This window comes from Mustelus asterias, chromosome 24 (genome assembly GCF_964213995.1).
Source record: "Mustelus asterias chromosome 24, sMusAst1.hap1.1, whole genome shotgun sequence".
NCBI classification, from domain to species: domain Eukaryota; kingdom Metazoa; phylum Chordata; class Chondrichthyes; order Carcharhiniformes; family Triakidae; genus Mustelus; species Mustelus asterias.
Genome location: NC_135824.1, coordinates 56,259,446 through 56,285,099, shown reverse-complemented (window position 1 = coordinate 56,285,099; position 25,654 = coordinate 56,259,446). Strand labels below are relative to the sequence as shown.

The following is a 25,654-nucleotide window of genomic DNA, read 5'->3' as shown; positions in this document are numbered from 1 at the left end:
GGAATGTTTGTCCCCCCCTTCCCCCTCCCCCAAACACCCATCCCCTACGCTGGGATTTGTGGGATCTTGCTGTGCGTGCGTCAGCTGCTGCATCGCCAGTGTTACAACAATGGCTTCACTTTTACAAATACCTCATTGTCCGCAGGCTGCTTTGGGACATCCCCGAGCTTGGGAAAGGCGTCAGATTTGTTTATTTTTCCTTTCTGCTGCCCTCCATCCCTTCCCTCCATCCCTCCCTCTGTCCCTCCCTCCATCCCTCCCTCTGTCCCTCCCTCCATCCCTCCCTCTGTCCCTCCCTCCATCCCTTCCCTTCCCTCCATCCCTCCCTCTGTCCCTCCCTCCATCCCTCCCTCTGTCCCTCCCTGCATCCCTTCCCTTCCCTCCATCCCTCCCTCTGTCCCTCCCTCCATCCCTCCCTCTGTCCCTCCCTCCATCCCTTCCCTTCCCTCCTTCCCTCTGTCCATTTCCTCCCTCCCTCATTCCCTCCCCCCTCACTCCTCCTTCTGTCTGTTCCCTCCCTCCCTCTGACCCTTCAATCTCTCTCTCTCCCGCCGTCCCTCCCTCTGTCCCTTCCCTGCCTCCCTCTCACCGTCGCTCCCTCCCTTCCTTCCCTCCCACCGTCCCTCCCTCCCTTCCTTCCTTCCCTCCCTCCCCCCCATGTCCCTTACCTCCCTCCTTCCTTCTGTCTGTTCCATCCCTCCCTCGTTCCCTCCCTCCCTCCCTCCCTCTCACCCTTCCCTCCCTCCCTTTGTCCCTTACCTCCATCCCTCCCTCTGTCTCTTCCTCCCTCCCTCCCTGCCTGCGTCCCTCCCTCCTACTGTCTGTTCCCTCTCTCCCTCCCTCTGTCTGTTTCCTCCCTCCATCCCTCCCTCCTTTTCCTCCCTCCCACCTTCCGTCCCTTCCCTCCCTCCCTCCTTCTTTCCCTCTGTCCTTTCCCCCCCTCCCACTCTCCCACCCTCCCTCTGTCCCTTCCTTCCCTCCCCCGCATGTCCCTTACCTCCCTCCCTCCTTCTGTCTGTTCCAACCCTCCCTCGTTCCCTCCCTCCCTCCCTCTCACCCTTCCCTTCCCTCCCTCTGTCCCTTCCCTCCCTCCTTCCATCCTACCCTCTGTCCTTCCCTCCCTCCCTTTGTCCCTTACCTCCACCCCTCCCTCTGTCTCTTCCTCCCTCCCTCCCTCCCTGCCTGCGTCCCTCCCTCCTACTGTCTGTTCCTTCTCTCCCTCCCTCTTGTCTGTCTCCTCCCTCCATCCCTCCCTCCATCCCTCCCTCCTTTTCCTCCCTCCCACCCTCCGTCCCTTCCCTCCCTCCCTCCCTCCCTCTCTCCCACCCTCCCACACAGCGGAGCTGTGTAACCCCGCAGTGGGAGGTGCCACCTTGCCGGAGGGAGCCCGTCCAGCTCAGGGAGAGGCGCTCACGGCCTATTCTTTCTATCTGTTCCCAGCCCGTCCAATCGTAGCGAAGGTGAAGACCATGCAGCTGAAGACGGCTGACTTTGAGGTGTTGAAAGTCATTGGCAGAGGGGCGTTCAGTGAGGTAGGTGGCAAGCTTTGTTTTTAATATGACACTAGCGTCACGCTGGGTGAGTGAGGCTGGCCACCTGCTGTCGTCTTTGCTCTCTGAATGTCAGGCGGATTAGCGAACGGCTCCCAGAGACAATCTTCCCACAGCTGAGAGCACAGAGAGTCTCCCTTTGCCACAGTTGGAAAGTCAGAATCATGGGGCAAACATGACAAAAGTTTTACACCACAGAAAGCGTCCTTTCCGGATATATCCCAGCTTGGTATGGCTCCTGCTCCGTCCACAGATAGAGGTGGAGAGACTGTTCTCAGAGATAGAATCCCCCCCCCACCTCCGGTATTATCAAACCCAAACCACACACACCTGTCCCCTCGCCAATCCTTCCTGATTGAGTCCCTCTCGTCCCAGTTTTTAGGTGTCCAGATCACCAACAACCTGTCCTGGTCCCTCCATGCCGACACTTATAGTTAAGAAAACCCACCAATGCCTCTACTTTCTCAGAAGACGAAGGAAATTTGGCATCTCAGCTACGATTCTCACCAACTTTTACAGGTGCTGCATAGAAAGCATTCTTTCTGGTTGTATCACAGCTTGGTATGGGGCTCCTGCTCTGCCCAAGACCGCAAGGAACTACAAAAGGTCGTGAATGTAGCCCAATCCATCACGCAAACCAGCCTCCCATCCATTGAATCCATCTACACTTCCCGCTGCCTCAGGAAAGCAGCCAGCGTAATTAAGGACCCCCACGCACCCCGGACATTCTCTCTTCCACCTTTTACCGTCAGGAAAAAGATACAAAAGTCTGAGATCACGTACCAACCGACTCAAGAGCAGCTTCTTCCCTGCTGCTGTTAGACTTTTGAATGGACCGACCTTATATTAAGTTGATCTTTCTCTACACCCTAGCTATGACTGTAACACTACATTCTGCGCTCTCTCCTTTCCTTCTCTATGAACGGTATGCTATGTCTGTATAGCGCGCAAGAAACAATACTTTTCACTGTATGTTAATACATGTGACAATAATAAATCGGGGCACAGTCTCTGCCAGGGACACTGTTCGGGTAACACTGAGGGAGAATTTAGCACGGCCAATGCACCTAACCAGCACGTCTTTCAGACTGTGGGAGGAAACCGGAGCACCCGGAGGAAGCCCACACAGGCACGGGGAGAACGTGCAGACTCCGCACAGACAGTGACCCAAGCCAGGAATCGAACCCAGGTCCTTGGCGCTGTGAAGCAGCAGTGCTAACCACTGCGCCACTGTGTCACAGTTATAGCTAGGGTGTAGAGAAAGATCAGCTTAATGCGATGTAGGTCCATTCAAAGGTTTGATGGCAGCAGGGAGAAGCTGTTCTTGAGTCGGTTGGTGCATGACCTCAGACTTTTGTATCTATTTCCCAATGGAAGAAGGTGGAAGAGAGAATGTCCGGGTAAGAATACTTGTGACATGAATGAATAAATAATATAAGCATAGTTTCAGCTTGCTCTGGCCAATGAAACCCAAATAATTCTCTTCCCGGAAGCTTTTCCTCCTCTTCGGAGGGTCTTGAGCTAGGGATCCCCAGGTGTTGGTGGAGTTTTATCCTTTTGCAAGGAGGTTTTGAGGATGCCCTGGGAGCATTCCCTCCATCGTCCTGGGGTGCTGACACTCCGTCCAAGCCCCTTCTCCTCCATCTCACCCCATCAGCAAATCCTTCTATTCCTTCCTCCCTCCTGTGCTGATCCACCATCTCTGCTATTTGCCTCAACTATCTGGGGTGGCCCGGTGGTTAGCACTGCTGCCCCACAGCGCCAGGGACCCGGGTTCGATTCCCGACTTGGGTCACTGTCTGTGCGGAGTCTGCACATTCTCCCTGTGTCTGCGTGGGTTTCCTCCGGGTGCTCCAGTTTCTTCCCACAGTCCGAAATTGTGTAGGTTAGGTGGATTGGCTGTGCTAAATTGCCCCTTGGTGTCCAAACGATTAGGTGGATTGGCCATGCTAAATTCTCCCTCAGTGTACCCAAACAGGCGTCAGAGTGTGGCGACTAGGGGGTTTTCACAGTAACTTCACTGCAGTGTTAATGTAAGCCGACTTGTGACTAATAAATAAACTTTGAAAATGTGTAGGTTAGGTGGATTGGCCAAGCTAAATTGTCCCTTAGTGTCCAAAGTTGTGCGGGTTAGGTGGCTTGGCCATGCTAAATTGCCCCTTAGTGTCCAAAGTTGTGCCGGTTAGGTGGATTGGCCGTGCTAAATTGCCCCTTAGTGTCCAAAGTTGTGCCGGTTAGGTGGATTGGCCATGTTAAATTGCCCCTTAGTATCCAAACTTGTGCAGGTTAGGTCGATTGGCCATGCTAAATTGCCCCTTAGTGTCCAAAGACGTACCGGTTAGGGGGATTGGCCATGCTAAATTTCTCCTTAGTGTCAGGGGGATTAGCAGGGAAAATTTCTGAAGTTACAGGACTTGGGCCTGGGTGGGATTGTGTTCGGTGCAGACTCGATGGGCCGAATGGCTCCCTTCTGCACTGTAGGGATTCTATGATTCTATGATCTGCCCGACCCGTAGGATATGAAACTTAGCGAGAGGAAATGACCCAACCGACCCATCCACCCACACACTCACGATGGACCAAGCACTGCTTCCCCTTTCCCTCAAACCCCTCTCCTCCAACCCTCCTCCCTCACCCCTCATCTGCCATCCCACCTCCCTCACTCCCATATCCACCCCTCCCTCCGTTCCTCCACCCCCATCAATCTCCTCCTACACTTATAGAGTCAGAGGGATATGCAGCACGGAAACAGGCCCTTCGGCCCAACTCATCCGTGCTGACCAGGTTTCCTAAACTGAACTGGTCCCATTTGCCTGTGTTTGGCCCAAATCCCTCTAAACCTTTCCCAGCCATGTACCTGTCCAAATGTCTTTTAAATGTTGTCATTGTACCCGCCTCTACCACCTCCTCTGGCAGCTCATTCCATGCACGCAACACCCTCTGTGTGGAAAAGTTCCCCTCTCTCCTTAAACCTATGCCCTCTGGTTTTGGACTCCCCCCTACCCTGGGGAAAAGACCTCGGTTATTCACCTTATCTCTGCCCCTCAAGATTTTATAAACCTCTACAAGGTCACCCCTCATCCTCCTACGCTTCAGGGAAAAAAAGTCCCAGCCTCTCCAGCCTCTCCTTATAACTCAAACCTTCCGGTCCCGGTAACATCCTTGTAAGTTATTTTGCACTCGCTCCTCCGGAATCTACAATCCCTGGATTCTTTGTGAGATATTCCAGATTCCGTGCCAAGGAGCTTCACCAAGTTCTCCGTCTGACCTGTGACTTGGACGCCTCGATCGGGGAGGGGGACTGGGACCACACATCTTGGTGCCGGGGGGGAGATAAACGGGAATTACTTCCCGCGGACAGAGCACTGTAAGCGTCCTGCGTTCCCTTTTCCAGATCGCGGTGGTGAGATTGAGACATACAGACCAAGTGTTCGCCATGAAAAGGATGAACAAGCGGGACTTGTTAATCCGAGAGGAGGTAAGAGGTTTCGGAACCCTGCGGGGACCTCAGTCAGGTCAGGAACGTACCCATGAGAGGGCAGGAGGAGGCCATTCAGCCCTTCGAGCCCTGCTCTTCCATTCGATAAGATCATGGTTGATCGAAACTCCACTTCCCCACTGAACCGGGCATTGTAAAGTTCTACATTTCCTCATAAGGACTTCTAGAGGCTTTACTGAATGAACTGTTCATTAACGAGACATAACTATATACATATAGGGCAGGACTTTAAGCCTTGCTTGTCCTAAAACTGTACAGTCAAGCCCGAGGTCAACAGACCTTTCCAAGGATGGCACGGTGGCACAGTGGGTAGCACTGCTGCCTCACAGTGCCAGAGACCCGGGTTCGATTCCGGCCTCGGCTCACTGTCTGATCACTCAATGTGATCGGTGAAGACCCGATGGGCCAAATGGCCTCCTTCTCCCCTGTAGGGATCCTATGGAACTCTTTGCCGCAGAAGGCTGTGGAGGGCGGGTCATTGAGTGTCTTTAAGACGGAGATAGATAGGTCTTGATTAATAAGGGGATCAAGGGTTACGGGGGAGAAGGCAGGCAAATGGGGATGAGAAAAATATCAGCCATGATTGAATGGCGGAGCAGACTCGATGGGCCGAGTGGCCTAATTCTGCTCCTATGTCTTATGGGAACGCCACCATCTGCAAGTTCCCCTTCGAGCCACTCACCATTCCGACTTGGAAAAATATCAGCCATTCCTTCACAGTCGCTGGGTCAAAATCTGGGAACTCCAGAGAGTGGTGAATCTGTGGAACTCTTTGCCGCAGAAGGCTGTGGAGGCCGGGTCATTGAGTGTCTTTAAGACAGAGATAGATAGGTTCTTGATTAATAAGGGGATCAGGGGTTATGGGGAAAAGGCAGGAGAATGGGGCTGAGAAAAATAGCCATGATTGAATGGCGAAGTAGATGGACTGCTCCTATATCTTATGGTCTTACGCTGCCAATCACCCACATGGGACCAGTGATTTGGGCTGGATTTGGGCCCACACCCATGGTGTAAACGACCAGTTTCCCCCCCACTGTCGCCATCCAGGCCGCGAGGCTCCTTGCGTATTTTTATGTTGAACCTTTGACCAACTAATGATTTACCGCCAATTATTTCTCCAGGCTGCACGATTCCGTGAGGAGAGGGAGGTCCTCGTTAACTGCACCGGCCCCTGGATCACCAAACTTCACTTTGCCTTTCAGGGTGAGAGTCACCTGGTAAGATTGTCCAGGCGCCTTAACATTGGCTGATAAATAGTGGTGGATTTCAGAGATAGAATCCCCCCCACCTCCGGTATCATCGAACCCAAACCACCCACACCTGTCCCCTCGCCAATCCTTCCTGATTGAGTCCCTCTCGTCCCAGTTTATACATGTCCAGATCACCAACAACCTGTCCTGGTCCCCCCATGCCGACACTATAGTTAAGAAAGCCCCACCAATGCCTCTACTTTCTCAGAAGACGAAGGAAATTTGGCATGTCCGCTCTGACTCTCACCAACTTTTACAGACATACCATAGAAAGCATTCTTTCTGGTTGTATCACAGCTTGGTATGGGGCTCCTGCTCTGCCCAAGACCGCAGGAAACTACAAACGGTTGTGAATGTAGCCCAGTCCATCACGCAAACCAGCCTCCCATCCATTGACTCTGTCGACGCTTCCCACTGCCTCGGCAAAGCAGCCAGCATAATCAAGGACCCCACGCACCCCGGACATTCTCTCTTCCACCTTCTTCCGTCGGAAAAAGATACAAAAGTCTGAGGTCACGTACCAACCGACTCAAGAACAGCTTCTTCCCTGCTGCTGTCAGACTTTTGAATGGACTTACCTTGCATTAAGTTGATCTTTCTCTACACCCTAGCTATGACTGTAACACTTACAATCTGCACTCTCTCCTTTCCTTGTCTCCTATGTACTCTATGAAGTTAAAGTTTAAAATTTATTTATTAGTCACAAGTTGGCTTATATTAACACTGCAATGAAGTTACTGTGAAATTCCCCTAGTCGCCACACTCTGGAGCATGTTCAGGTCAATGCACCCTAACCAGCACGTCTTTCAGACTGTGGGAGGAAACCGGAGCACCCGGAGGAAACCCACGCAGACACAGGGAGAATGTGCAGACTCAACACAGACAGTGACGCAAGCCGGGAATTGAACCCGGGTCCCTGGCGCTGTGAGGCAGCCGTGCCAACCACTGTGCCACCGTGCCGAATGGTATCCTTTGTCTGTATAGCGCGCAAGAAACAATACTTTTCACTGTATCCTACTACATGTGACTATAATAAATCAAATCAAATCAAATCAAATCAAAGCAAATCAAATCAAATCAAATCAAATCAAATCAAATCAAAGCAAATCAAATCAAATCAAATCATTGCAAATCAAATCAATCAAATCAAATCAAATCAAAGCAAATCAAATCAAAGCAAATCAAATCAAATCAAATCAAATCAAATCAAAGCAAATCAAATCAAATCAAATCATTGCAAATCAAATCAATCAAATCAAATCAAATCAAAGCAAATCAAATCAAAGCAAATCAAATCAAATCAAATCAAATCAAATCAATGCAAATCAAATCAAATCAAATCAAATCAAATCAATCAAATCAAATCAATCAAATCAAATCAATGCAAATCAAATCAAATCAAATCAAATCAAATCAATGCAAATCAAATCAAAGCAAATCAAATCAAATCAAATCAATGCAAATCAAATCAATCAAATCAATCAAATCAAATCAAATCAATGCAAATCAAATCAATGCAAATCAAATCAAATCAAATCAATGCAAATCAAATCAATGCAAATCAAATCAAATCAAACAAATCAAATCAAATCAAATCAAATCAATGCAAATCAAATCAAATCAATGAAATCAAATCAAATCAAAGCAAATCGAATCAAATCAGTGAATATATTTGAAGGATTATTTTTAATGTCTCTCCTCTTTCTCAGTACCTCGTTATGGATTACTACGCTGGAGGAGATTTCCTGACCTTGATGAGTAGGTTTGGGGATCGCTTTCCAGAAGATATGGCCCGGTTCTACCTTGCGGAACTGGCATTGGCGATCAACTCTATCCATGAACTTGGCTTCATCCACAGGTCAGTCCCGTCTGCTCCTCATGACGCTCCCTTTTAACAATAATTCTCCCACAGGATGTGGGCGTCGCTGGCTGGGCCAGCATTTATTATCCATCCCTAATATTCCGTGAACCGAGTGTCTCGCTCGGCTATTTCACAGGGCAGATGAGAGTCTTGGAATCATAGAATCCCTTCAGTGCAGAAGGAGCTCATTCAGCCCATCGAATCTGCACCGATCATAATAACTACCCAGGCCCTATCCCCGTAACCCCACATATCCACCCTGCTAATCCCCCTGACACAAAGGGGCAATTTAGCATGACCAATCCACCTAACCCACATATCTTTGCACATCGTTGGATGGCATGGTGGTACAGTGGTTAGCATGGCTGCCTCACAGTGCCAGGGACCTGGGTTCAATTCCAACCTCGGGTCACTGTCTGTGTGGAGTTTGCACGTTCTCCCCGTGTCTGCGTGGGTTTCCTCCGGGTGCTCCGGTTTCCTCCCACAGTCCAAAGATGTGCTGGTTAGGTAGATTGGCCATGCTAAATTGTCCCTTAGTGTCAGGGGGATTAGCAGGGTAAATACATGGGGTGACAGGGATAGGACCTGGGTGGGATTGCGGTCAGTGCAGACTCGATGGGCTGAATGGCCTCCTTCTGCACTGTAGGGATTCTATGATGCAAAGGGACAATTTAGCACAGACAATCCACCTACTCTGTACATTGTTCAAATGTGGGAGGAAACCGGAGCACCCGGAGGAAGCCCACGCAGACACGAGGAGAATGTGCAAACTCCACACAGACAGTGACCCAAGGCCAGAATTGAACCCGGGTCCCTGGCGCTGTGGGGCAGCCATGCTAACCACTGCGCCACCGTGCCGCCCTTTTTTTTAGAGCATGGCTCTGGAGTCACAAACCAGGTAGGGATGGCAGATTTCCTTCCCTAAAAGACGCTATGAATCAGGAGATCTTTTCTCCGGATTGTGAAGGTTTGTTTATATTATAGCTAATTAACCCCAGTGGTGGAGGGGAGAGGGGGTGGGCGTGGGCGGGGTGACGCAGAAAGACAATGGAAGAATTATTGAGCTTAAATACTTACAACACAATTCACAGCACCAGGGACCCGGGTTCAATTCCAGCCTCAGATCACTGTTTGTGTGGAGTTTGCACGTTCTCCCCGTGTCTGCGTGGGTTTCCTCCGGGTGCTCCGGTTTCCTCCCACAGTCTGAAAGAATTACTGGTTAGTGTGCGTTGCCCCGAACAGGCACCGGAGTATGGGGACTGGGAGATTTTCGCAGTAACTTCATTGCAGTGTTAATGTAAGCCTTACTTGTGACACTAATAAAATAAACTTTAAACTTTAAAACTTCATGGACTGGAATTCTGTTTGAGGCAACATCTCGAAGGCCTCATAATAAAAGAGAATTGATCTAAACCTCTGGTTGCCACGTGAACTGTCCTTTGGTTCTCTTTAGGGATGTGAAACCTGATAATATCCTTCTGGATGTGGCTGGCCACGTCAAGTTGGCTGACTTTGGTTCCTGTCTCCGGTTGAGTGTCGAGGGTCACGTGAGTACCAGCTGGCGCGTTTGACGGAGCGACCGAGAAGTCCCAACTACGCCAAAGGCATGAGGCCGAGGAAAGACAAATTGTCACCACGGGATGTCCCAAGTGCCTCCCCTCCAGTTATCAGCCCTGGCCCAGCCAGTGGCAGGTTTTGTCAGGAGATTCCGGGTTCCAATCCCACTCCAGGTCAGAGGTCAAGAGTGGCACACCCAGTGCGGAACTGAGGGAGTGCTGCAATGCCAGGGGTGCCAACTTTCAAATGCTACCACCATCGGCCTGCTCGCGTGGTTGCGAAAGACCCCACGGCACGGCTTTGAGGGAAAGCAAAGGAATTGTGCCCACGAGAGGCGATGGCCGAGTGGTTTTATCGCTAGACGATCAATCCAGACACTCAGTTAATGTTCTGGGGGACCCGGGTTCGAATCCCGCCACGGCAGCTGGTGGAATTTGAATTCAATAAAAAATACCTGGAATTAAGAGCCTCTCATAGAATTCCTACAGTGCAGAAGGAGGCCATTCGGCCCATCGAGTGCACCGACAATACTCCCACCCAGGTCCTATCCCCTTAACCCACATATTTAACCTGCTAATTCCCTGATGCTAGGGGCAATTTAGCACGGCCAATCCACCTAACCTGCACATCTTTGGAGTGTTGGAGGAAACCAGAGCACCCGGAGGAAACCCACGCAGACACGGGGAGAACGTGCAAACTCCACACTGACAGTCACCCAAGCTGGGAATCGAACCCACATCCCTGGCGCTGTGATCCAGCAATGCTAGCCACTGTGCCGCCGAGCCGCCCTTAAGCCTTTGGCCTAGTTCAACCTCACTGATGGCCATGAAATCATTGTCGATTGTTGTAAAAAACCCACCTGGTTCACTAATGTCCCCTTTAGGGAAGGAAACCTGCTGTCCTTACCCGGTCTGGCCTACATGTGACTCCAGAGCCACAGCAATGTGGCTGACTCTCAACTGCCCTCTGAAATGGCCGAGTGAGAGACTCAGTTCAAGGGGCAATTAGGGATGGGCAATAAATGCTGGCCCAGCCGGCGACGCCCACATCTCGTGAATAAATAATAATTTATTCAGTGCTTTTCGTGACCACCGGACTCAGAAGTTTGCAGCCACAGTGTAATTATTTGTGCACAGCAAGATCCCACTAACAGCCCTGTCACCATGATCAGATCGTCTGCTTTTATTTTGTGCTGTTTTACGAGGAATAAAAGTTGGTCAGGGCTTCTTTGACGTTGATCCGAGCCAGCAGATAGGACACCCCAGCGAAGAGACAGTAGCCCCACCAGTGCAGCACCCCCTCAGTCCCACACTGAGGCCTGGACCCCATGACCTTGCAGCCAAATGGGACATAGGCATTCGGAGCAGAAGTCGGCAGATTCAGCCCTTCGAACCTGATCCGCCATTCAATCAGACCATGGCTGATCTCTCCCTGGTCTCAAATCCACCTCCCCACCTATTCCCCATATCCCTTTAACCCATTTTTATTAGAATATTTTATTAGAATTAGTGGTGTACCACAGGGATCAGTGCTTGGTCCTCTGCTATTTGTGATTTTTATCAATGACTTAGAGGAGGGGGCTGAAGGGTGGATCAGTAAATTTGCTGATGACACCAAGATTGGTGGAGTAGTGGATGAGGTGGAGGGCTGTTGTAGGCTGCAAAGAGACATAGATAGGATGCAAAGCTGGGCTGAAAAATGGCAAATGGAGTTTAACCCTGATAAATGTGAGGTGATTCATTTTGGTAGGACTAATTTAAATGTGGATTACAGGGTCAATGGCAGGGTTCTGAGGAATGTGGAGGAACAGAGCGATCTTGGGGTTCATATCCACAGATCTCTGAAGGTTGCCACTCAAGTGGATAGAGCCGTGAAGAAGGCCTATAGTGTGTTAGCGTTTATGTGGTGAACTATAGATGGTTACCGCTATGGGTACTTGTACATATGTTACTCTTGTTACTGTTGGGGTTAGGGTTTGGGTGTTCCACCTGTTATCATTGTTCTGTGGTACACTCCGTTTGGCTCCGCCTTCTTACAGGAGTATAAAGGTCACTGCTACTTACTAGTGGTTCTTAGTCTGGGATAGTATTGTTAAGCAGTATGCTCTATTCTTGTTGTGAATAAAAGCCTTTATTCCCGGATACGTCCTAGCCTCCCGAGTGAATCAATCGCGCATCAATTTTATTCACAACAAAATACCGAAAATTTTGATCGAAGAAAAATGGAGCAGATGCTGAAACCCGATCGGCTAATCTTGGATCCGTGTGCAGCTGGAGCGTCGAATACTTTCGACCATTGGTTGAAGTGTTTCCAAGATTACATCGACGCCTCGACACCAGTCCAGACCGACGCCGACAGATTGCGGGTCCTCCACGCATGGGTGAGCGACACTGTGTATGCAACAATCCGTGATTCCCAAGATTACAAAGAGGCCATCGAATTACTCAAGAAGCTGTACCATAAACAGCCGAACGAAATTCATGCTCGTCACCTATTAGCAACTCGACGACGGCAGCCCGGCGAAACGATGGGACAGTACCTGCGCGAACTTCAACAGCTAGCCAGAGCCTGCAATTGCAAGGAGGTGTCGGCTACTCAATACACCAACGATCTGATCCGAGATGCGTTCGTGGCGGGAATCGGCTCATCCTATATTCGCCTGCGGCTGCTAGAGCAGGGTAACTTGGATCTGGCTAAGACGGTAGAATTGGCCGATGCAATGGAAACGGCCTCCAGAAGTCTTGAAACCTACCCCACCGACCACGTTGGAACAGCGTGGGAAGTACAGCCACTGCCTCAACTGTACCCGGCGGCTCCTCGGAACTGCGCGATAATGCTCTCAACTTCAGACCTGACGGCTGCGGCAGCTCCTGGAGGCCCACGGTGCTATTTCTGCGGATTGGCGAAGCATCCACGTCAGAGATGTCCGGCCAGGACGGTGTTTTGCTCTGCCTGTGGGAAGAAAGGGCACTATGCAAAAGTGTGCCGAGCAAAGCCCCCTTCCAAGCCCAGCAGTGCTGCGTGTGACTCCCCAGGATCCATCTCCTCGTCTCCGGCCTCGCGATGTCTTCAGCCACGTGCGATTCACGGGCGCCGCCATTTCCTATGACGATGATGCAAGCCACGTGTGACCTGCGGGTGCCGCCGTTTTCAACATCATCGACCACGTGCGATTCGTGGGCGCAGCCATTTTGGTCGACACCGGCCGCAGAAGACCAGCAGGGGTCCTCGTCGTCGACTATCTCAGCTGCCTGCAGTTACACTCGGGATCCAACAGTGGCGTCAATCATCCTGGACCAGGCCAAGCCTCACAGACTCGACAAGTCCATGATGGACATAGAGGTAAACGGGCGCCTGACACATTGCCTGTTTGACAGCGGGAGCACGGAGAGTTTCATCCATCCGGATACAGTGAAACGGTGCGCTCTCCGCGTGCAAACTGTCAGGCAGACAATCTCCATGGCGTCGAGGTCCCGATCTGTTATCGTTCTTGGGAGCTGTGTGGTAACCTTAACGGTGCGGGGCACAGTTTACGAGAACTTCAGGCTCCTCGTGTTACCGCACCTTTGCGCTCCGGTACTCCTGGGGAAGTAATGAGGAACTAATGCTAACTTTATATATAAAGTATATATATACCATATATACTTTATGGTCCACCTGAGGAGTGTGACCCTGCAGTACGATGGGCCACTCCCTCCACTTTCAGTGGGAGAACAGCAGCCTCCAAATTGTCCAGCGCGCTCCACATGCAGTCTCTCGACACTCAAAATTACCCCGCCTTCCCTATTTGAAAATCTCGTGCCAGGCTGCAAGCCCATCGCGACTAAGAGCAGGCGTTACAGCGCTGAGGATCGGATCTTTATTCGATCTGAGGTTCAGCGGCTCCTCAGGGAAGGGGTCATTCAACCTAGCACTAGCCCATGGAGAGCACAAGTCGTGGTGGTCAAGACTGGAGACAAGCCCCAGATGGTCATAGACTATAGTCAGACCATTAATAGGTACACGCAGCTGGACGCGTACCCTCTCCCGCGCATATCTGACATGGTCAACCAGATTGCGCAGTACCGGGTGTTCTCCACCATCGACTTGAAGTCAGCTTATCACCAGCTCCCCATTCGCACAGAGGACCGAAAATACACGACCTTTGAGGCGGATGGCCGTCTCTACCACTTTTTAAGAGTCCCTTTCGGCGTCACTAATGGGGTCTCGGTCTTCCAGCGTGAGATGGACCGAATGGTGGACCAAAACGGGCTACGGGCTACCTTCCCGTACCTGGACAACGTCACTATCTGCGGCCATGACCAGCAGGACCACGACGCCAACCTCCAGAAGTTTTTACGCACTGCGTCTCTCCTGAACATGACCTATAACAGGGAGAAGTGTGTATTCAGCAAGCACCGCCTAGCAATCCTTGGATACGTGGTGGAAAACGGGGTTATCGGCCCCGATCCAGACCGTATGCGTCCCCTCCTTGAACTTCCCCTGCCCACTAGCATCAAAGCACTGAGAAGATGCTTAGGCTTCTTTTTGTATTACGCACAGTGGGTCCCCAATTACGCGGACAAAGCCCGTCCGCTCATAAAATCTACCTCTTTTCCCCTGGCAGCAGAGGCTCGCTTAGCCTTTGAAGGGATAAAAGCTGACATCGCGAAAGCCACGATGCACGCTGTCGATGAGTCCATCCCCTTCCAGGTGGAGAGTGATGCATCTGATTTCGCCCTGGCCGCCACACTTAACCAGGCGGGCAGGCCCGTCGCCTTTTTCTCTCGCACCCTCCAAGGCCCTGAAATTCGGCACTCCGCGGTGGAAAATGAGGCTCAGGCCATTGTGGAGGCCGTACGGCATTGGCGCCACTATTTGGCTGGCAAACGATTCACCCTGCTCACGGACCAGCGGTCCGTGGCGTTCATGTTCAACAGCACGTTAAGGGAAAAAATTAAGAATGATAAAATCTTGAGGTGGAGAATCGAACTCTCCACCTACAACTATGATATCATGTACCGTCCGGGGAAGCTCAATGAGCCCTCAGATGCCCTGTCGCGTGGAACATGTGCCAGTGTGCAGGAGGACCGGCTACAGGCCCTCCACAATGATCTCTGCCATCCGGGGATCACTCGGCTCTTCCATTTCGTAAAGGCCCGGAATCTACCCTACTCAGTGGAGGATGTCAGGTCGATAACTCGAAGCTGCCAGGTATGTGCAGAGTGCAAGCCGCACTTCTACCAACCTGACAGGGCACATCTCATTAAGGCCACTCGCCCTTTTGAATGACTGAGTGTTGATTTCAAGAGCCCCCTTCCTTCGACAGATCGGAATGTGTATTTCCTCAACGTGGTTGACGAGTACTCCCGATTCCCTTTTGCCATTCGCTGTTCTGACATGTCCTCTGCCACGGTCATCAAAGCCCTGCGGAGTCTTTTTACCCTGTTTGGCTACCCCAGTTATATCCACAGTGATAGGGGTTCGTTGTTTATGAGTGACGACTTGAGGCAATACCTGCTCTCTAAAGGAATTGCCTCAAGTAGGACTACGAGTTACAACCCCAGGGGTAACGGACAGGTCGAGAGAGAAAACGCTACAGTCTGGAAGGCTGTTTTACTGGCGTTGAGGTCTAAGGGTCTTCCAGTCTCCCGTTGGCAAGAGGTACTTTCTGATGCGCTCCATTCAATCCGGTCCCTCCTGTGTACGGCAACCAACGCTACCCCACATGAGCGGATGTTTACCTTCCCCAGGAAGTCTTCCTCTGGGACCTCACTGCCGTCTTGGTTGATGTACTCAGGACCTGTCCTCCTGCGGCGGCATGTTAGGGCCCGCAAGTCCGACCCTTTGGTTGAACAGGTCCATCTCCTCCACGCCAACCCTCAATATGCCTATGTGGCATATCCTGACGGGCGAGAGGACACGGTCTCTATCAGAGATCTGGCGCCTGCAGGGGACCTGGAAACCCCCGTCACTCCCGCACCCCTGGTTAGGATTCCTTTGCCCATTCTCTCCCCTCCTGACACGGCGCGGGCAGCATCGGGACCTCAGCTTAATCCTCTTACTCCCGTGTACAGCTTGCCTGAGTCCAGGAGATTGTCGCCACCTCGAGGTCCACAGGCGTGTGAGGAACTGGAGGAGTCACTGGACACCACCTCGGAGAGAGGGTCGTCACCACGGTCACCAGAACCGGCACTGGAGCCAGTGCTGCGGAGGTCGCAGAGACGGTGCGGACCCCCGATACGGTTGAACTTGTGAACATATAGACAGTTCGTTTTGTCTCCTTACCCCACCGGCCTTTGTTTTTAAAGGAGGGGTGAATGTGGTGAACCATAGATGGTTACCACTATGGGTACTTGTACATATGTTACTCTTGTTACTGTTGGGGTTAGGGTTTGGGTGTTCCACCTGTTATCATTGTTCTGTGGTACACTCCGTTTGGCTCCGCCTTCTTACAGGAGTATAAAGGTCACTGCTACTTCCTAGTGGCCCTTAGTCTGGGATAGTATTGTTAAGCAGTATGCTCTATTCTTGTTGTGAATAAAAGCCTTTATTCCCGGGTACGTCCTAGCCTCCCGAGTGAATTAATCGTGCATCAGTTTATTAACAGGGGGTTGGAGTTTAAGAGCCGTGGGGTTATGCTGCAACTGTACAGAACCTTGGTGAGACCACATTTGGAATATTGTGTGCAGTTCTGGTCACCTCACTATAAGAAGGATGTGGAAGCATTGGAGAGAGTGCAGAGGAGATTTACCAGAATGCTGCCTGGTTTGGAGGGTAGGTCTTATGAGGAAAGGTTGAGGGAGCTAGGGCTGTTCTCTCTGGAGCGGAGGAGGTTGAGAGGCGACTTAATAGAGGTTTATAAGATGATGAGGGGGATAGATAGAGTGGACGTTCAGAGACTATTTCCTCGAGTGGATGTAGCTGTTACTAGGGGGCATAACTATAGGGTTCATGGTGGGAGATATAGGAAGGATGTCCGAGGTAGGTTCTTTACTCAGAGAGTGGTTGGGGTGTGGAATGGACTGCCTGCAGTGATAGTGGAGTCAGACACTTTAGGAACATTTAAGCGGTTATTGGATAGGCACATGGAGCACACCAGGATGATAGGGAGTGGGATAGCTTGATCTTGGTTTCGGACAAAGCTCGGCACAACATCGAGGGCCAAATGGCCTGTACTGTGCTGTACTGTTCTATTTTATATTTTATATTTATCTCCTTCCTGAAACCATTCAATGATTCAGGCTCCACCGCGCGATGGGGCAGCGAGTTCCACAAATTCACCACCCTCTGCGAGAAGTAGTTCCTCCTCATCTCAGTTTTAAATCTACCGCCTCTCGACCTATACCTGTGACCTCTTGTTCTAGATTCCCTGTTCTAGACCTTCTTCCGTCAGGAAAAAAATTACAAAAGTCTGAGGACACGTACCAACCGACTCAAGAACAGCTTCTTCCCTGCTGCTGTCAGACTTTTGAATGGACCTACCTTGCATTAAGTTGATCTTTCTCCACACCCTAGCTATGACTGTAACACTACATTCTGCAGCCTCCTCTTTCCTTCTCCCCTACGTACTCTATGTACGGTATGCCTTGTCTGTATCGTGCGCAGGAAACAATACTTTTCATTGTCATAGAAATCATAGAAATCATAGAAACCCTACAGTGCAGAAGGAGGCCATTCGGCCCATCGAGTCTGCACCGACCACAATCCCACCCAGGCCCTACCCCCACATATTTACCCGCTAATCCCTCTAACTACGCATCTCAGGGACAATTTGTAACCTGGCCAATCAACCTAACCCGCACATCTTTGGACTGTGGGAGGAAACCGGAGCACCCGGAGAAAACCCACGCAGACACGAGGAGAATGTACAAACTCCACACAGACATTGTATCCCAATACATGTCGCAATAATAGAAACATAGAAACTAGAAGCAGGAGGAGGCCATTCAGCCCTTCGAGCCTGCTCCGCCATTCATCTTGATCATGGCTAATCATCTAATTTAATATCCTGATCCCCCCTTCCCCCCATATCCCTTGATCCCTTTAACCCCAAGAGCGATATCTAATTTGTTCTCGAAATCACCCAACGTTTTGGCCTCAACTACTTTCTGTGGGAGTGAATTCCACACATTCGCCACCCTTTGGGTGAAGAAACGTCTCCTCACCTCAGTCCTAAAAGGTTTACCCCGATCTACAAACTGTGACCCCTAGTTCTGGACTCCCCCCACCATCGGGAACATTCTTTCTGAATTCACCCTGTCTAACCCTGTTAGAATTTTATAAGTTTCCATGAGATCCCCTCTCACATAATAAATCAAATCAAATCAGATTGCTGCACAAGGGTCTACATTTGGTCGACATGTTCATAGAATCCCTACAGCACAGAAGGAAGACATTCGGCCCATCAAGTCTGCACTGACCACAATCCCACCAAGGCCCAATCCCCATAACCCCAATGCATTTACCCCAGCTAGTCCTCCTGACACTATAGAGCAATTTAGCATGGCCAATCCACCTAACCTGCACATCTTTGGACTGTGGGAGGAAACCGGAGCACCCGGAGGAAACCCACGCAGACACGGGGAGAACGTGCAAACTCCACACAGACAGTGACCCGAGGCCAGAATCGAACCCGGGTCCCTGGCGCTGTGAGGCAGCAGTGCTAACCACTGTGCCACCCATTTACGCTATCAATTCCTTTTAGAATTTTAGATGCCTCGATCAGATCCCTCTCATCCTTCTAAACTCCAGCAAGTATGAACCCAACCTGTTTACAAGACAGGAGGCCATACCACGTGACACGCCAAGGGCGCCCCCTTCTGCCCCGGATGACCCTGCTCCGTGACTAGGGTGGTCAACCCTTGATGGACGAATTGCTCAAATTGTCATCACGTGACTTTCCCGTCGCCAACCGCTACTCCCCCCCAACACCCCCACCCCCAGTTCCCGGCATTGGCTGCTTGACCTGTCCATCATGTTGAGGCACCGCCCTCCCACAACGGGCAAACAAGCAATAATCTGATTGGATGATTGTCCATTAGGACAACTTGTTTGCCGCCATTCTCTGACACGAAAGCAGCTGAAGAAGCGTTCAAAGAGAAGGAGATAAAACTTGATCGACAGATGCCCCATAGAAAGCATTCTTTCTGGTTGTATCACAGCTTGGTATGGGGCTCCTGCTCTGCCCAAAAACGCAAGGATCTACAAAAGGTCGTGAATGTAGCCCAATCCATCACGCAAACCAGCCTCCCATCAATTGACTCTGTCTACACTTCCCACTGCCTCGGAAAAGCAGTCAGCATAATCAAGGACGCCACACACCCCGGACATTCTCTCTTCCACCTTCTTCCATCGGGATAAAGATACAAAAGTCTGGGGTCACGTACCAACCGACTCAGGAACAGCTTCTTCCCTGCTGCTGTCAGACTTTTGAATGGACCTACCTCGCATTAAGTTGATCTTCCTCTACACCCTAGCTATGACTGTAACACTACATTCTGCACCCTCTCCTTTCCTTCTCTATGAATGGTATGCTTTGTCTGTATAGTGCACAAGAAACAATACTTTTCACTGTACACTAATACATGTGACAATAATAATGCGTAGGTGCATTGGCCCGAACAGGCGGCTCGGGGAATATCACAGTAACTTCATCGCAGTGTTAATGTGACCCTACTTGTGACTAATAAATAAACTTTAAACTTTTAAACTTTAAGTCAACAGATTTTCTCGGGGTGCTTTTCTTGCAGATCATTTGTCCCTAATTCCAGATGTTTCCGGGTCATCCTGGAGGTTTGCCAGCCCATATCCATGACCCCCTCCCCTGTCATTTCCTTCCAGGTCCAGTCCGCAGTGGCAGTCGGGACACCAGATTACATCTCCCCTGAGATCCTGCGAGCGGTGGAAGATCCCTCGGTGACGTACGGCCCAGAGTGCGACTGGTGGGCGTTTGGGATCTGCGCTTACGAGATGCTCTTTGGTCAGACCCCTTTCTATGCCGACACCCTGGTGGAAACGTACGGGAAAATTATCCATTACAGGGTCAGTAACCGAGGGAGAGAGATTCGAACAACAAAACCGGGCCCCAGGGTACAGAGGTTTATCACTGGAGAAATGTGTGTCATTGAACTAGGGCGGCACGGGTGGCACAGTGGGTTAGCACTGCTGCCTCACAGCGCCAGGGACACGGGTTCGATTCCGGCTTCAGGTCACTGTCTGTGCAGAATTTGCACATTCTCCCTGTGTCTGCTTGGGTTCCCTCCGGGTGCTCCGGTTTCCTCCCACAGTCCAAAGATGTGTAGGTTTGGTGGATTGGCCATGCTAAATAGCCCTTTAGTGTCCAAAGATGTGCAGGTTAGGTGGATTGGCCATGCTAAATTGCCCCTTAGTGTCCAAAGATGTGCAGGTTAGGTGGATTGGCCATGCTAAATTGCCCCTTAGTGTCCAATGATGTGCAGGTTAGGTGGATTGGCCATGTTAAATTGCCCCTTAGTGTCCAAAGATGTATGGGTTAAGTGGATTGGCCATGCTAAATTGCCCTTTAGTGTCCAAAGATGTGCAGGTTAGGTGGATTGGCCATGCTAAATTGCCCCTTAGTGTCCAATGATGTGCAGGTTAGGTGGATTGGCCATGTTAAATTGCCCCTTAGCGTCCAAAGATGTATGGGTTAAGTGGATTGGCCATGCTAAATTGCCCTTTAGTGTCCAAAGATGTATCGGTTAAGTGGATAGGCCATGCTAAATTGCCCCTTAGTGTCCAAAGATGTATGGGTTAAGTGGATAGGCCATGCTAAATTGCCCCTTAGTGTCCAAAGATGTATGGGTTAAGTGGATAGGCCATGCTAAATTGCCCCTTAGTGTCCAAAGATGTATGGGTTAAGTGGATAGGCCATGCTAAATTGCCCCTTAGTGTCCAAAGATGTATGGGTTAAGTGGATAGGCCATGCTAAATTGCCCCTTAGTGTCCCGGGATGTGTAGATTAAAGGGATTAGCAGGGTAAATATGTGGAGTTATGGGGATAGGGCCTGGGTGGGATTGTGGTCGGTGCAGACTCGATGGGCCGAATGGCCTCCTTCTACACTGTCGACATTCTCTGATCTCTGAGAGTTTCATATTAAAGGAGTGTTTTAACTGCACCTTTTTTTATATTAAAGGGGGTGAGTTTTATGTTTGTGAGTTTTAGCGTACAGGGGGAGCTGGGGCCAGTCCGATTTCGAGAGTCAATCTTTCTTCTCCCGTTCCTCAGGAGAACCTCGGCTTCCCCGACTCAGCGTCCGATGTGACAGGCGAGGCGAGGAGTTTCATCCGGAGCCTTCTCTGCGGGAGGGAGGAGAGACTGGGAAGGAATGGAGTGGAGGACTTTAAGACGCATCCGTTCTTCACAGGCATCGAGTGGGACAGCATCGACGGGTGCGAGGCCCCCTTCCTGCCGGTCGTCACCAGTCAAGCGGACACCTCAAACTTCGACGTGGATGATGAAAACTTCAGCTACCCTGTGTGTATTCTGGCAAATTCTCCTCCTTCTCCTGACTACTTCCTTGTCCTGACTTTCATTTAGGGTTATTCATTCGTGGGACACGGGCGTCGCTGGCTGGGCCAGCATTTATTGCCCATCCCTAGTTGCCCGAGAGGCAGTCGAGAGTCAACTTTTTAAAGTTAATTTATTTGTCCCAAGTAAGGCTTACATTAACACTGCAGTGAAGTTACTGTGAAAATCCCCTAGTCGCCACACTCCGGCGCCTGTTCGGGTCAATGCACCCTAACCATCACGTCTTTCAGACTGTGGGAGGAAACCGGAGCACCCAGAGGAAACCCACGCAGACACGGGGAGAACGTGCAAACTCCACACAGACAGCGACCCAAGCCGGGAATGGAACCCAGGTCCTTGGCGCTGTGGGGCAGCAGTGCTAACCACTGTGCCACCGTGCATTGCTGTGGCTCTGGAGTCACATGTAGGCCAGACCAAGTAAGGACGGCAGATTTCTTGCCCTAAAAGACATCATAGAAACACTACAGTATCGGAGGAGGCCATTTGGCCCATCGAGTCTCCATCCACAACAATCCCACCTCGGCCCTATCCCACATATTTATCCTGTTTACCCCCCCCCCCCCCCCAGCATAGACATCCTGGGACACTAAGGGCCAATTTAGCATGGCCAATCCACCTAACCCGTGTGTCTTTGGACTGTGGGAGGAAACTGGAGCACCCGGAGGAAACCCACGCAGACACGGGGAAACGCAAACATTAGTGAACCAGATGGGTTTTTCCGACAAGTTGGCAGCGGTTTCCTCCTTTTTTTCAAATTCATGGGACATGGGCGTCGCTGGCTGGTCAGCATTTATTGCCCATCCCTAGTTGCCCCTTGAGAAGGTGGTGGTGAGCTGCCATCTTGAATCGCTGCAGTCCACGTGCTGTGGGTTGACCCACAATGCCGTTAGGGAGAGAATTCCAGGATTTTGATCCAGCGACTGCGAAGGAACGGCGATATATTTCCAAGTCAGGATGGTCAGTGGCTTGGGGGGGAACTTGCAGGTGGGGGTGTTCCCCATGTATCTGCTGCCCTTGTCCTTCTAGATGGAAGTGGTGGTGGGTTTGGAAGGTGCTGTCTAAGGATCTTTGGTGAGTTGCTGCAGTGCATCTTGTAGATGGTACACACTGCTGCTACTGAGCGTCGGTGGTGGAGGGAGTGAATGTTTGTCGATGCGGTGCCAATTAAGCGGCTGCTTTGTCCTGGATGGTGTCGAGCTTCTTGTGTGTTGTGGTCATCAGTAAGATTCTTAATTCCAGATATTTTTTTTACTGAATTCAAATTCCATCATCTGCCGTGGCGGGATTCGAACCCGGGTCCCCAGAACATTAGCTGAGTTTCTGTATGAATAGTCTGGCGATAATACCACCAGGCCATCGCCTCCCCCTTTTATACTGGGGCATTGTGACATAGTGGGTATGTTACTGAGCTAGTAATCTAAGTGTCTGATCTCGTGACTCCTAGGACATGAGTTCAAATCCCACCACGGCAATTTTCAATTCAACTGAAATATATTTTTAAACAATTTTTACTTGGCCATATAGAATTTGAGTATCACCCAGAAAAAGGACACATGCCGTTGAAGTTTTCTGCCTTGGACTCATCAGGACAGTTGAATGCAAGAATTCCAAATGTGAAAAGAACAATATTTACACTTGATGAGAAGAGAGCATGAATTGTTATTCCCTTTACGTTTGGTATTCTCACAAATTTTCCCATTGAGTACCAGACAGAAAACTTTGACAACATTTCAGCAATACTTAAGAAGAATTTGAAATGGAAAATCTGGAATCAGTGATGGGGACCATGAAAGTAGTGCGTTGTTGTACTGCTGAAGGAAGAGACATCCTTTGTCGAAGTCTTTCAACTGGTGCATTCTCCATGACAATGTCTCGACCAATCAGAGTCTCCCCTTGCCAACCAATCAGCACTCATCTCATACGGTATCAATTTGTTACCTCTCTTGCATTTGGAATCTTTGTGAAATATCCTGATGAGTGCAACTTGGAAACCTTTGACAAAACAAAAAGCCTCTTTTTTTTTAGTCATGCGGTACCAATATTAGTAGCAGGACGTTGCGAAAAACCCCATGTCCTTAAGTGAGGTGAATCTGCCAGTCTTAACGAATATTAGTCGCAGGTTGTTGTGAAAAACCCATGTCCTTAAGTGAGGTGAATCTGCCAGTCTTAACGAATATTAGTCGCAGGTTGTTGCGAAAAACCCATGTCCTTAAGTGAGGTGAATCTGCCAGTCTTAACGAATATTAGTAGCAGGTTGTTGCGAAAAACCCATGTCCTTAAGTGAGGTGAATCTGCCAGTCTTAACGAATATTAGTAGCAGGTTGTTGCGAAAAACTCATGTCCTTAAGTGAGGTGAATCTGCCAGTCTTAACGAATATTAGTCGCAGGTTGTTGCGAAAAACCCATGTCCTTAAGTGAGGTGAATCTGCCAGTCTTAACGAATATTAGTAGCAGGTTGTTGCGAAAAACCCATGTCCTTAAGTGAGGTGAATCTGCCAGTCTTAATGAATATTAGTTGCAGGTTGTTGCGAAAAACCCATGTCCTTAAGTGAGGTGAATCTGCCAGTCTTAACGAATATTAGTAGCAGGTTGTTGCGAAAATCTCATGTCCCTAAGTGAGGTGAATCTGCCAGTCTTATATCCAATCTGACCTATTTGTGACTGGAGATCCATAGTGATGTGTTTGACTCAGATGCAGCAACCCATTGGCTGCCGATGGGATCTTCCAGTCCCGTCGAAGTCAATGGGCTTTTTGTGTGGTTCACCCCACCCCATCCCGCCTCCAGGCAGCCCGCCGCGAGGGGGTCGACTTCGGAGGGACTGGAATATCCCCTCAGCGGGAGGGGCTGGAAAATACTCCCCATAATATTTTTGAACGCAGAAGAAGACATTGAAGCAATGTTCATTGGCCGTTACCTTCTAGAGGTCCCTGGGCCTCAGTAATAAGTCCAACTCGAAATTCTGGAGTACTTTACCCGGAGAGTGATGAGAATGTGGAACTCAGTCCCCCAGGGAGTAGTTGAGGGGAAAAGCATAGAAATACTGAAGGGAGAAACTTGAGGGAGAAATACTCAATTTGCAAGAATATCAAATGTTGAAGGAACAACAATTTATACTTCAAGGGAAGAGACATCGATAGGGTGGGGTAAAGAAGGGTTGAAGGAGGCTCGTGTGGAGTACTGTACAGTGACATGGTCTGTGTGTCGACAGTATGTGCGATGGAATTCCACATTCCCCATGGATACAGAGTCAGAGACTCCGCAAGTCATAAATAGCAGAATGCGTAATCTGGGCGGCACGGTGGCACAGTGGTTAGCACTGCTGCCTTACAGTGCCAGGGACCTGGGTTCGATTCCGACCTTGGGTGACTGTGTGTAGTTTGCACGTTCTCCCTGTGTCTGCATGGGTTTCCTCCGGGTGCTCCGGTTTCCTCCCACAGTCCAAAGATGTGCAGGTTAGGTGGATTGGCCATGCTAAATTGCTCCTTAGTGTCCGAAGATGTGCAGGTTAGGTGGATTGGCCATGCTAAATTGCCTCTTAGTATTAGGGGGATTAGCAGGGTAAATGCATGGGGTTACAGGGATAGGGACTGGGTGGAACTGTTGTCGGTGCAGACTCAATGGGCCGTATGGCTTCCTCCTGCCCTGTAGGGATTCTATGATCCTATAATCCCCACCCCCATCCCAGGAATTAGTGGAGTGAACCTTCTCTGAGGCAGTGGAAGAAATGATGTGGAGATGCCGGCGTTGGACTGGGGTGAACACAGTAAGAGTTTTAACAGCACCAGGTTAAAGTCCAACAGGTTTATTTGGTCGCAAATACCATTAGCTTTCGGAGTGCTGCTCCTTCGAAATGCAGTCGCCAATTTATGCACAGCAAGATCTCACAATGATACTCTGAGGGACAAATGTTGACCCGGACCCCCCCCCCCCCCCCCCCCCCCCCGCCCCCCCCTCTCCCCAACCCCCATCCCCAGCACCGCTGAGAGTGCTGCACTTCCTCAGCGGGGCTGGGACCTGAACTCAACCCCAGTGAGCACGACTCCAGAACAGGCTGTTCCAGGGACCTGGGTTCGAATCCCGCCACGGCAGATGGTGGAATTTGAATTCAATAAAAAATTAAGAATCTACTGATGACCATTGTCGATTGTCGGAAAACCCATCTGGTTCACTGATGTCCTTTAGGGAAGGAAATCTGCCGCTTTTACCCGGTCTGGCCTACATGTGACTCCAGAGCCACAGGGGGTCGATTCTCAACTGTCTCTCTGAAATGGCCGAGTGAGACACTCAGTTCAAGGGGCAACTAGGGATAGACAACAAATGCTGGCCCGGCCAGCGACGCCCATGTCCCATGAAGGAATTTGAAATGAACCACCAATCTCCCAGCATTCCTCAGGGGCCCGCTGTC

At 50.4% G+C, this 25,654-nt stretch overlaps 1 protein-coding gene across 1 annotated transcript in view; it reads left to right on the top strand.

Annotated features, from left to right (window-relative positions):
- The window catches only part of dmpk (DM1 protein kinase), a 59,294-nt gene that overhangs the window by 9,237 nt on the left and 24,403 nt on the right, over positions 1–25,654 (top strand). The window contains exons 2-8 of the mRNA XM_078241753.1: positions 1,441–1,532; positions 4,945–5,028; positions 6,171–6,266; positions 8,009–8,157; positions 9,614–9,707; positions 19,540–19,740; positions 20,945–21,193. Of these exons, the coding sequence (XP_078097879.1) occupies positions 1,470–1,532; positions 4,945–5,028; positions 6,171–6,266; positions 8,009–8,157; positions 9,614–9,707; positions 19,540–19,740; positions 20,945–21,193 (936 nt within the window). The 5' untranslated portion in view covers positions 1,441–1,469. The remainder of the gene's footprint in view (positions 1–1,440; positions 1,533–4,944; positions 5,029–6,170; positions 6,267–8,008; positions 8,158–9,613; positions 9,708–19,539; positions 19,741–20,944; positions 21,194–25,654) is intronic.